General features: G+C 35.7%; 1 protein-coding gene across 1 annotated transcript; it reads left to right on the top strand.

Moving 5' to 3' along the window:
- Nucleotides 1-297: 297 nt before the first annotated feature.
- On the top strand, nt 298-10,599 carry LOC107947755 (disease resistance-like protein DSC1). Its single transcript, XM_016882283.1, has 7 exons — nt 298-747; nt 955-1,133; nt 7,670-7,812; nt 7,919-8,295; nt 8,404-8,658; nt 9,058-9,156; nt 10,504-10,599. Exons 1-7 carry the CDS (start codon nt 298-300, stop codon nt 10,597-10,599), a joined length of 1,599 nt encoding a protein of 532 aa, XP_016737772.1.
- The last annotated feature ends 631 nt before the right edge of the window (nt 10,600-11,230 follow it).

Genomic DNA, 11,230 nt, shown 5'->3' with positions numbered 1-11,230 from the left:
GGTTACAACTTGTTTCAATATTTTTCTTTCATTCTTCATTTGCTTCTTAAGCTTTTGTTTAGTTTTTGAATATTGTTCTTGTTGCTGCCAATGTTCCAACATATTTATTCGGAAGAAACAATCGACTCGGCCCTGGAAGTCGAGTCATCGTTACAACTAGAGATAAAAAAGTGCTTATCCAATATGGCATTCACCTCATTTATAAAGTGGAGGTATTAGACAGAATCTGTTCAGCTCTTTTGTCAACGTGCCTTCAAAAGCAATCATCCCTCTGAATATCAATTGAAGCTATCAAAGATGGTTTTAAGTTTTGCTAATGGAAACCCCTTGGCTATTACAGTTTTCGGGACCTCTCTTTATGGAAAGGACAAAAACTACCAGGAAAGTGCAGTAAAAGAACTAAAGCAGATTCCTAACCCAGACATTCTTAAATTGTTGAGAAGCAGTTTTGATGGACTAAATCCTGTAGAGAAAGACATATTTCTTGACATTGCTGGTTTCTTGAAAAGGGAGGATTTAGACTTTGTAAGAAGGCTTATGGATGCTTTTTATGGCTCTGCACATTCAAGTATTGAGAACCTCATTGATAAATCCCTTATATCTATTTCACAACATAAGATAGAAATGCATGATTTATTGCAACAGATGGGTCGGGATATCATTTACAATGAATCACCTTCAGAGCCTGAAAGACGCAGTAGGTTATGGATTCCTAATGACATTTGTGATGTGCTAACAGAAAACAGTGTAAGGGCCTTGCATTTCCTTCACTTATGTTACCATCACTATTTGTTTCCTCTGAGCATATCTGTCTGACAATTATGCATGTTTGACACATATTCAAACATATGCTTATATTGGATACATACACTATCTCACAATCATCTTAAATTTGAATAACATAATTCTTATTTTGCATATATCTCGGCACCTTATTCTTATCTTTGATTTTAGGGGACAAAAACACTCAAAGGCATGCTACTTGATATGTCCAAAATTCCAAAATTGGAATTAAATGCAGAAGCCTTTGGGAAGATGCGGAAACTTAAATTCCTCAAATTCTATCACTCTTGCAAAACAAATTCCAACATCTTTCTTCCTCAAGGGCTTTTATCACTTCCTAATGAGCTAAGGTACCTTTATTGGAGGGGATACTCTTTGAAAACTTTGCCCACCAGGTTTGATCCAAGGAACCTAGTTGAAGGTTTAATTCTAAAAGTTAAATAAGCTATTAATAAAAAAATAAAATCACTTTCATATTTATAAACATCACTTTTTTTTATAATATTGTAATTATACATTGAAGGTTTGAAATTATTTTAACTTATACAATATTTCATTATTTAACTAGTGTGTTAAATAATTATAAACTACAATATTTAAATTAATAAAATATTTAATAAATGATTAATATATTAAAATTTACATTGACATATTAATAATATTATAAAGAAACGTATGACATAGTTGTTAATAATTCATAAAAAAGTAGTAAATTATAATATATAAAATAATAGTTATAAATGTTATCATTAAAATATTAATATTTACAGAAAATATTAAGGTTTCATTTGTTTGACTACAAATGGCTCCTACTACTCAAATTAATTACACCTTAGTTATACCATTTTGAAAATAGTTTAATGTTTTGTTGCACTTTCTTGATATTTTGGTCACATCTGTTGTATTATAGTCCTTCAATGTATACAAATTTATCAAACACTATGTTCTGATGCATGCAGGATTTAGGAAATTTGAAGGTTATCAGTCTTTTCTATTCTAAGAACCTTGTAAGACTCTCGGACCTCTCAAGTGCCACAAATCTTGAAAAGATAGATCTGATGGGGTGTTCTAACTTGCGTGTTGTACAAATCTTAGATCTCTGCCTAGCTTTTATAAAGCCACATCCCTCACGAAACTTTTTCTTACTGGCTGCATTAATCTGTTAAGCTTTCTAGAGGTTTCATCGAATGTAACAGAGCTATGTTTACATGGAACTGCAATTGAAGAAGTTCCTTCCTCCATCGAATGTCTCTCTAATCTTTGTGTATTCACACTAACGAATTGAAAGAGGCTTAAATCTCTTCCCACAAGTATTCATAAATTGAAATCTCTGGAGTATTTCTATGCTGAAGGTTGCTCAAGATTGGAGGCTTTCCCAGAAATCTTGGACACCATGGAGTGGTTGAGGGTGTTGAAAAGTCAAATTAAAAGGGGTGTTGAAAAGTCAAAAAAATGGGAGGTGCAAGTGGCACCGAAAGAAAAAAATGGTAGGCAAGTTGTTTAAAGTTGAATGGGATAATTGCAATTTTGGTCCCTAATTTTTTAGGCCATTTGCAAGTTAGTCCCTGAACCTTAACTATAAATAGGCCTAACCATTTCTCATTTACACCATCCCAACCAATCTTTCTCTCTTAGTTTTCTTTCTTCTCCCATTTGAGAATTCTTAAGGAATTCTATTTGTTTGTAATATTTTGAAGATAGTAAAGTTATCATCTGGTGTTAGTGCCCGAGAACGTAGGTATAATTTACCGAACCTCGTTAAAACTCTTGTGTTCTTTCTTGTCCTATTTTTCTTTCAATATTTGAGGGTATAATAGTAGTATTTAATTGTGCTATTAAATTACTATAGAAGGGATATTCTGACTAAGGAAAGACTTGGTATTTAATAGATCCATGTGATCCACCTCTCTTCCCTGGGAATTGAACTTTGTGTGATTTTTTAGTACAATAATTTACACGCTCCCGACCCTATTGGAACAACAAGTGGTATCAAGAGCCGAAGGTTAATTGTAGTATGCTCTGTGGTTGCAGTTTGAACTGATCTTCCACATCAGAAAAGATTTCCTTAGGTATATTGAAAGATTATGGAGAAAACGGTCGGTGTAGGAGCTTCAACATCGTCCATGTGGACAAGACCGACAATTGCAAATGCAAGACTGGCCGTGGAGATCTTTGATGGCACGGGCCATTTTGGTATGTGGCAAAGTGAGGTTCTAGATGCCCTTTTTCAGCAGGGTCTAGACATTGCCATTGATGAAGAGAAACCAGATGATGTACAGGAGAAAGATTGGAAGGCGATCAATCGGTTGGCATGTGGCACAATTCGATCATGCCTTTCTCGAGAGCAGAGGTATGCTTTTTCAAAGGAGACTTCTGCAAATAAGTTGTGGGTGGCACTTGAAGAAGAATTTTTGAAGAAAAACAGTCAAAATAAGCTCCACTTGAAGAAAAGACTGTTTCGCCTCACTTACGTCCCAAGTACCACAATGAATGATCACATCACCAAATTTAATCAGTTAGTCACTGATTTGCTAAATATGGATGAGACATTCAAAGATGAAGATTTGGCTTTGATGCTGTTGGGGTCACTTCCTGAGGAGTTTGAGTTCCTAGAAACTACTCTACTTCATGGCAGGAGTGATATATCTCTGAGCGAAGTCTGTGCGGCCTTATACAGTTATGAACAGAGAAAGAAGGACAAACAGAAAAACTCAATCAGAGATACAGAAGCTTTAGTAGTCCGAGGTCGTTCATACACTCGGAAGAAAACTCAGAAGGGGAGATCAAAGTCAAAGTCCAGACTCAGGAAAGATGAATGTGCCTTTTGTCATGAGAAAGGCCACTGGAAGAAAAATTGTCCAAAGCTGAAGAATAAGGGAAAAGCTGCTGTAGATGCTTGTGTTGCAAAATATGATACTAGTGACTCTGAACTATCACTGGTTGCATCATCATCGTCGTAATATTCAGATGAGTGGATATTGGATTCGGGTTGTACCTATCATATGTCCCCTAACCGGGAGTGGTTCTCTGATTTAGTAGAACTAAATGGAGGAGTTGTTTATATGGGCAATGACAATGCCTGTAAAACTGTTGGGATAGGTTCAATCCAATTAAAGAATCAAGATGGATCAACCAGAGTTCTGACTGATGTTCGGTACGTGCCCAGTTTGAAGAAAAATCTCATCTCATTGGGAGCCTTGGAATCCAATGGTTCAGTTGTTACTATGAGAGATGGGATTTTGAAAGTGACATCTGGCGCACTTGTGATATTGAAGGGCATCAGGAAAAATAACTTGTATTACTACCAAGGTAGTACAGTTATTGGAGCAGTCGCTACAGCTTCCGGTAACAAAGAATTGGACTCAATGCAGTTGTGGCATATGAAGTTGGGACATGCCAGCGAAAAATTCTGGCAAAGCAAAGATTGTTGAAAGGTGCAAAAGCTTGCAAATTAAAATTTTGCGAGCATTGTGTTCTGGGAAAGCAAAAGAGAGTGAAATTCGGTACTGCTATCCATAATACAAAAGGTATTTTGGAATATGTTCACTCAGATGTGTGGGGGCCTTCCAAGACACCTTCATTGGGAGGAAAACACTACTTTGTTACTTTTGTTGATGACTTTTCCAGAAGAGTTTGGGTGTATACTATGAGAACTAAGGATAAAGTGCTTAGAGTTTTTCTTAAATGGAAAAATATGATCGAAAACCAGACTGGCAAGAAAATCAAGCGGCTTAGGACGGACAATGGAGGGGAATATAAAAGTGATCCGTTCTTCGATATGTGCCAAGAGTATGGTATTGTTCGACACTTCACAATTAGGGATACACCACAGCAGAATGGATTGGCAGAGCGTATGAATCGAACATTGCTGAAGAAAGTTCGATGTATGTTGTCCAATGCTGGGTTGGGCAAGCAATTTTGGGCTGAGGCTGTGACATACGCTGGCCATCTTGTTAATCATTTGCCATCATCTGCATTAGAAAGAAAAACTCCTATGGAGGTATGGTCTGGAAAACCGGCTACAGATTATGATTCCTTACATGTGTTTGGATCCACTGCATATTACCATGTGAAGGAGTCAAAGTTAGATCCGAGGGCAAAGAAAGCTCTCTTTATGGGAATCACTTCTGGAGTGAAGGGATTTTGTCTTTGGTGCTTAAGCACAAAGAAAATGATCTGTAGCAGAGATGTTACCTTTGATGAATCTGCCACTTTGAAAAAGGTAGCAGATAAAGATATTCAGACGAGCAATACTCCACAGCAGGTGGAGTGTACTCCAAAATAGGTGGAGTTTGAGCAGATGGGGATTTGCCCAATTAATAAGTCTAATTCTCCAGCCACAATGGAGGAATTAGAGGTTGAAGAGGTTCTGACCCAAGAACCACTAAGTACACCAGAACCAGTTGCAGTTGCACGACCACGGAGAGAAATTCGTAAACCTGCTCGATTTACTGATATGGTGGCCTACGCCCTTCCCGTTGTTGATGATATTCCTATCACTTATCAAGAAGCAATGCAAAGCTTAGAAAGTGATAAATGGAAAAACGCCATGGATGAAGAAATACAGTCTCTCCTGAAGAACAATACTTGGGAGTTGGCGCAATTACTGAAAGGTAAAAGGGCAATCGGATGCAAGTGGGTATTCGCAAAGAAAGATGGATCTCCTAGCAAGAAGGATATTCACTACAAGGCAAGATTGGTAGCTAAAGGCTACGCTCAGAAGGAGGGAATTGACTACAATGATGTATTTTCCCCTATTGTGAAGCATTCCTCCATTAGAATTTTGTTGGCCTTGGTAGCACAGTTGAATTTGGAACTAGCTCAACTTGATGTTAAGACGGCTTTCTTGCATGGTGAGTTAGAAGAGGAGATCTATATGACTCAGCCCGAAGGATACACAGATGCTGGTGGTAGAAATTGGGTTTGTAAGCTGAACAAATCGCTATATGGATTGAAGCAATCCCCGAGGCAGTGGTACAAGCGATTTGATAGCTTTATGAGAAGGCAGAAGTACACAAAAAGCAAATATGACAATTGTTTGTATTTGCAGAAGCTGCATGACGGATCTTTCATTTATCTACTCTTGTATGTTGATGATATGTTAATCGCTTCGAAGAGCCAAAAAGAGATAGATAAGCTGAAGGCTCAGTTGAATCAAGAGTTCGAGATGAAAGATCTAGGTGAGGCCAAGAAGATTCTTGGCATGGAGATAAGTAGAGATAGACAGAGAGGCAAGCTTTGTTTGAATCAGAAGCAATATCTGAAAAAGGTATTACAATGTTTTGGTGTAAATGAAAACACAAAACATGTAAGTACCCCACTTGCTTCTCATTTGAAACTTAGTGCTCAATTATCTCCGAAAACTGAAGAAGAAAGAGAATATATGGCAAAAGTCCCATATGCTAATGCAGTTGGGAGTTTGATGTATGCGATGGTGTGTACGTGGCCTGACATTTCACAAGTTGTTGGAGTTGTGAGCAGGTATATGCATGATCCTGGAAAAGGACATTGGCAAGCTGTGAAATGGATTCTACGGTATCTTCGAAAAACCGTAGATGTTGGTTTAATTTTTGAACAGGATGAAGCACTTGGTCAGTTTGTAGTTGGATATGTTGATTCCGACTTTGCTGGTGATTTAGATCAACGTCGTTCAACTACGGGGTATCTGTTTACTCTTGCGAAAGCCCCAGTGAGTTGGAAGTCTACCTTACAGTCTACAGTAGCTGTGTCTACTACAGAGGCAGAATATATGGCAGTTACAGAAGCTGTTAAGGAGGCTATTTGGCTTAATGGATTGTTGAAAGACTTAGGAGTTGTTCAAAGTCACATAAGTTTATATTGTGACAGTCAGAGCGCTATTCATTTAGCGAAAAATCAAGTCTATCATTCAAGAACCAAGCATATCGACGTAAGATATCACTTTGTGCGGGAAGTCTTTGAAAAAGGAAAAATTCTACTTCAGAAGATTCCGACAGCAGATAATCTCGCAGATATGATGACCAAGGTGGTAACAACAATCAAGTTTAATCATTGTTTGAACTTGATTAACATCCTGAGAATTTGAGCACCTTCAGGTGTATGGCGCTCGAGAGCGCATTTGGAGGCACTACAAAAGATAATTTTATCGAATTTGGGGAGTTGAAGGAAGTGTGTGAAGATGTGATTATCCTAATCAAATCTTCAAGGTGGAGATTGTTGAAAAGTCAAATTAAAAGGGGTGTTGAAAAGTCAAAAAAATGGGAGGTGCAAGTGGCACCGAAAGAAAAAAATGGTAGGCAAGTTGTTTAAAGTTGAATGGAATAATTGCAATTTTGGTCCCTAATTTTTTAGGCCATTTGCAAGTTAGTCCATGAACCTCAACTATAAATAGGCCTAACCATTTCTCATTTACACCATCCCAACCAATCTTTCTCTCTTAGTTTTCTTTCTTCTCCCATTTGAGAATTCTTAAGGAATTCTATTTGTTTGTAATATTTTGAAGATAGTAAAGTTATCATCTGGTGTTAGTGCCCGAGGACGTAGGTATAATTTACCGAACCTCGTTAAAACTCTTGTGTTCTTTCTTGTTCTATTTTTCTTTCAATATTTGAGGGTATAATAGTAGTATTTAATTGTGCTATTAAATTACTATAGAAGGGATATTCTGACTAAGGAAAGACTTGGTATTTAAGAGATCCATGTGATCCACCTCTCTTCCCTGGGAATTGAACTTTGTGTGATTTTTTAGTACAATAATTTACACGCTTCCGACCCTATTGGAACAACAGAGGGAACTTAATTTAAGCAAAACGACTTTGAAGGAATTACCATCACCAATTGGCAATCTTATTGGTCTTGAGAAATTGGTATTGAACAACTGTGAAAACCTTGTTTACCTTCCTAACAGCCTTTATAAATTGAAATCTCTTGAAAAATTTGACGTTGAAGGTTGCTTAAGATTGGAGGCTTTCCCAGAAATCTTGGACATCATGGAGTGGTTGAGGGAACTTAATTTAAGCGGAACGGCTGTGAAGGAATTACCATCCTCAAGTGACAATCTTATTTGGTCTTGAGAAATTGGTATTGAGTAATTGTGAAAACTTTGTTTGCCTTCCTACCAACTTTTATAAATTGAAATCTCTTGAAAAATTCGAAGTTAAAGGTTGCTCAAGATTGGAGGCTTTACCAGAAATCTTGGACATCATGGAGCAGTTGAGGGAACTTAATTTAAACGGAACGGATGTGAAGGAATTACCATCTTCAATTGACAATCTTATTGGTCTTGAAAATTTGGTATTGAACAACTGTGAAAACGTTGTTTGCCTTCTTGATAGCTTTTGTTGCGGTGATTCTAATCTATTAGTAAAACACACGTTTACTGCCATTGGGTTACCCTCATTGAAGAAGTTAAATTTATCTGAAAGCAATCTTGAGAACTTGCCCACAACCATCAAACAATTTCCTTACTTGGAATGGTTAATCTTGAGGAAATGTACGAGACTGAAATCATTACCAGAGCTTCCACCAAGCCTGGTATATTTAGATGCGCATGACTGCACTTCATTAGAGGATGTCAAAAGCATTAAGAAGCTTTTTGAGCAAGCAGTGCTTTATGAGGATGGGAGATGGTTAATAGTCTAGGAGTTGATATTTACCAATTGCTTTCAACTGGATGCGAAAGGTGTGGGAAATGATATAGATGCAGATGACAACACTTCAGTAGAGGAAGTCTCAAGCATTATGAAGGTTTTGAAGCAAGCAGTGTTCTGTAAATCCTTGGGTTGGCTATTTACCAACTGCTTCCAACTGGATCAGAAAGCTGTGAGCAGTCCTGAAACACCCAAGTTGGAGATGCCATTTGAGCATATGTTCACTCTACTAAAAGATTATCATCAAGTCAGCTTCTTCTTCTTCTGGATAGCTATATATATGCTGAATAATCAATCATGTTTCTAATAACTGTAATAAAACAGGCAACCTAAGACCCAGAAAAATTAATTCAGATTTCTACATGCGTCCCTGGAAGTGAATTCCGGAATGGTTTGATTTCAAAAGCTTAGGATCTTCCATAAACATCCAATTGCCTTCAGAGTGCTGCTTGAAAGACTTTACAGGTTTCGTTGCTTCCGTTGTTGTTTCATGCCCGGAATTTTATGATTATGGGAAAATTGTCGTTAGATGTGACTGTCATCTAAAACTCTGTAATGGCTCCTTAGCCGTTCTTCCTACTTGGAATCTAGAAGCCAGTTGTCAGATCACTTGTTCCTCTTATATGATTATTCCAAACTTTGGAAGATTGTTAAAAGTGAGGCATCAAACAAGCGTTTTTACAATGAGGCTTCCTTTAGTTTCTACCCTATTCTTCATTGTGGGTGGAAATCGGTCAAATGCAAGGTAAAACAGTGCGGGGTTAATCTATTATTTGGAAATTCAGGAGTCAAAGTATGAGAGCTTAATGACGCTTCAACCTTATTTTGTTATTTCATCTATATTGAATTTCAAACCCTAATTATGTTGATAAAATATTTAACATATTACATATTTATCATTGGTTTTATTTATAATTGTAACTGATTTTTATTAATGTTTATTTTTCGCTAAATTATATATATCTTCCTTTTCATTTTTTATCATTTAAACGAAATTTAATGCATGTGTAAATTTATTTAAATATAAATAGGCTTAAATACTTATTTAATCCTTAAATCTATCACTTTCTCTTAAGTTGGTATTTATAATTTTTTTTAAGTTAGTATTGAACTTTCATTCCATCGAAGGTTTTGGTACTTTTTTTTTGCTGCTATGTCACTTTATCTTTTCTTTTCCTTTTTTTTTTGTATTCTATTTATTTTTTTAAGAATATAAAAGTATGTTTTAAAATTTCTCGAAATTTTTAAAGTTTTCCATATTTTTTTTCTGAAATTTTTTCATTTTTTTTCTCTCTTTTAAATTTATGTATTTTTTTATAAAAGAAAAGTATATTTTTTAAATTTCTAGAAATTTTATATAACTTTTCATAATTTTTTATTTGTTACCTTTTTGAGATTTTTATAATTTCTTTTGTATTTTCACTTTTTTTTGTACTTCATATGTTTTTTAAAAAATAAAATATTTTTTTTAATTAATGTGAATTTTATATAATTTTATACTTTTGTATTTTTCTTTTTTGTGAATTTTTTGCTATTTTTAATTTTTTCTTTTTTTAATTTATTTCAAGAAAATATGAATTGGATGATGTAGTGTACTCTCACGCCATGTCATCTTTTTTTTTAACGGTGTTAACGGCTAAGGCAAAGTGATACATGGTTGAAAACTGCATATACTAAACTGATACAAATAATTTTTAGGTATCAAAGTGATAATGGAGTGCAACTTTAGGAGGCAAATAGTGTATTAACCCTTACATGCTTTTCAATTCCTTCCTCCCTAATGTTTTTCTCATGAATGAGTCCCTTTTTTCAACCACTATTTTCATTCTTTTTTGTACAAACAACATTTAGGAACTTTGGCTTCTTTGGTTCAAAAATACAATCTACATTCTTTCAATAACTTAGTAGCACCTACTCTTTTCAATCTTTTTTTATATATATGTGTGGCAGTTAGGGGACATTAGGCCTCTTTGTTCTCTTCCTTGCGATCTAATTAGAAACAGTCTGATAATGGGACATCATTATTAGGAATGGAATAAGCCTTTCCTTTATCAGTTGTATTTCTTTTTTGTGTGTTTGCACGTGCTCAAAGGCTTCTTCTACTGCTTTAGTTGTTGTTGTTGCTCTTGTCATGCCTTTAGCTGTATCCAATAGATTTCAATCCTCAATAATGGTTTTTCAGAAGTAGAACAATAAATCAGGTAAAAAGAGTCATCTACTGGTGGTTCTTGAGGATTCATAGCAACAATACCTTTAGACATGTAGTAGGTTCAATTTTAAGTAGTGGAGGACTAACTGGGTTTTCAACAGCTTCAAGAACATTACTTGTTGAGGTTCCCTATAATTTGCTTTTCCATACTAGAGGTTGAGGTGAGGAGATCTTGAAGATGCTATTTTAGAAGAGCTTGAAGGGCTTGAACTTTTTGTTTGCTTTCCTCTTGCAATTGATGTAACATTGAAGAAACTTGGGAAAAAAATTTAGAGAATCGTTGGAAGTAAAACATTTATGTTTTGGAAACTTGAATTTGGAAATTTGGATTTAGATTTAAGTTATTATATAAATGGTAAGAATTAGAGTTGTCCAGGGCTGAGTCGGGTCCTTCCGAAAAATGAGAGGATTTGGACAAAAATATAGGCTCAAAAATAAGCTTGGGCAAAAAACAAGGCTCATTTAGAAAACGGATCGAGCCTCAGATAGGGTTTTTTTGGTCTAGCCTGACCCAACCCAAATTTTCAATAAAATTTTTTTTATTGTTTTTGTTGCTATTTTTCCATGTTTTGCTGTCATTTTCCCACCGTTTTGCTACCATTTCACAATT

Source organism: Gossypium hirsutum, chromosome A11, assembly GCF_007990345.1.
Source record: "Gossypium hirsutum isolate 1008001.06 chromosome A11, Gossypium_hirsutum_v2.1, whole genome shotgun sequence".
Lineage (NCBI taxonomy): Eukaryota > Viridiplantae > Streptophyta > Magnoliopsida > Malvales > Malvaceae > Gossypium > Gossypium hirsutum.
This window is presented reverse-complemented; position numbering and strand designations above follow the sequence as displayed.

Bases quoted from the DNA above. Each gene is read 5' to 3' on its own strand.
- LOC107947755 (XM_016882283.1), top strand. From the start codon at position 298: ATGGTTTTAAGTTTTGCTAATGGAAACCCCTTGGCTATTACAGTTTTC. The intron at 7,813-7,918 runs GTGACAATCTTA...AAAAATTCGAAG, and splicing joins GAAGGAATTACCATCCTCAA to TTAAAGGTTGCTCAAGATTG. The intron at 8,659-9,057 runs GTCAGCTTCTTC...AAACTTTGGAAG, and splicing joins TACTAAAAGATTATCATCAA to ATTGTTAAAAGTGAGGCATC.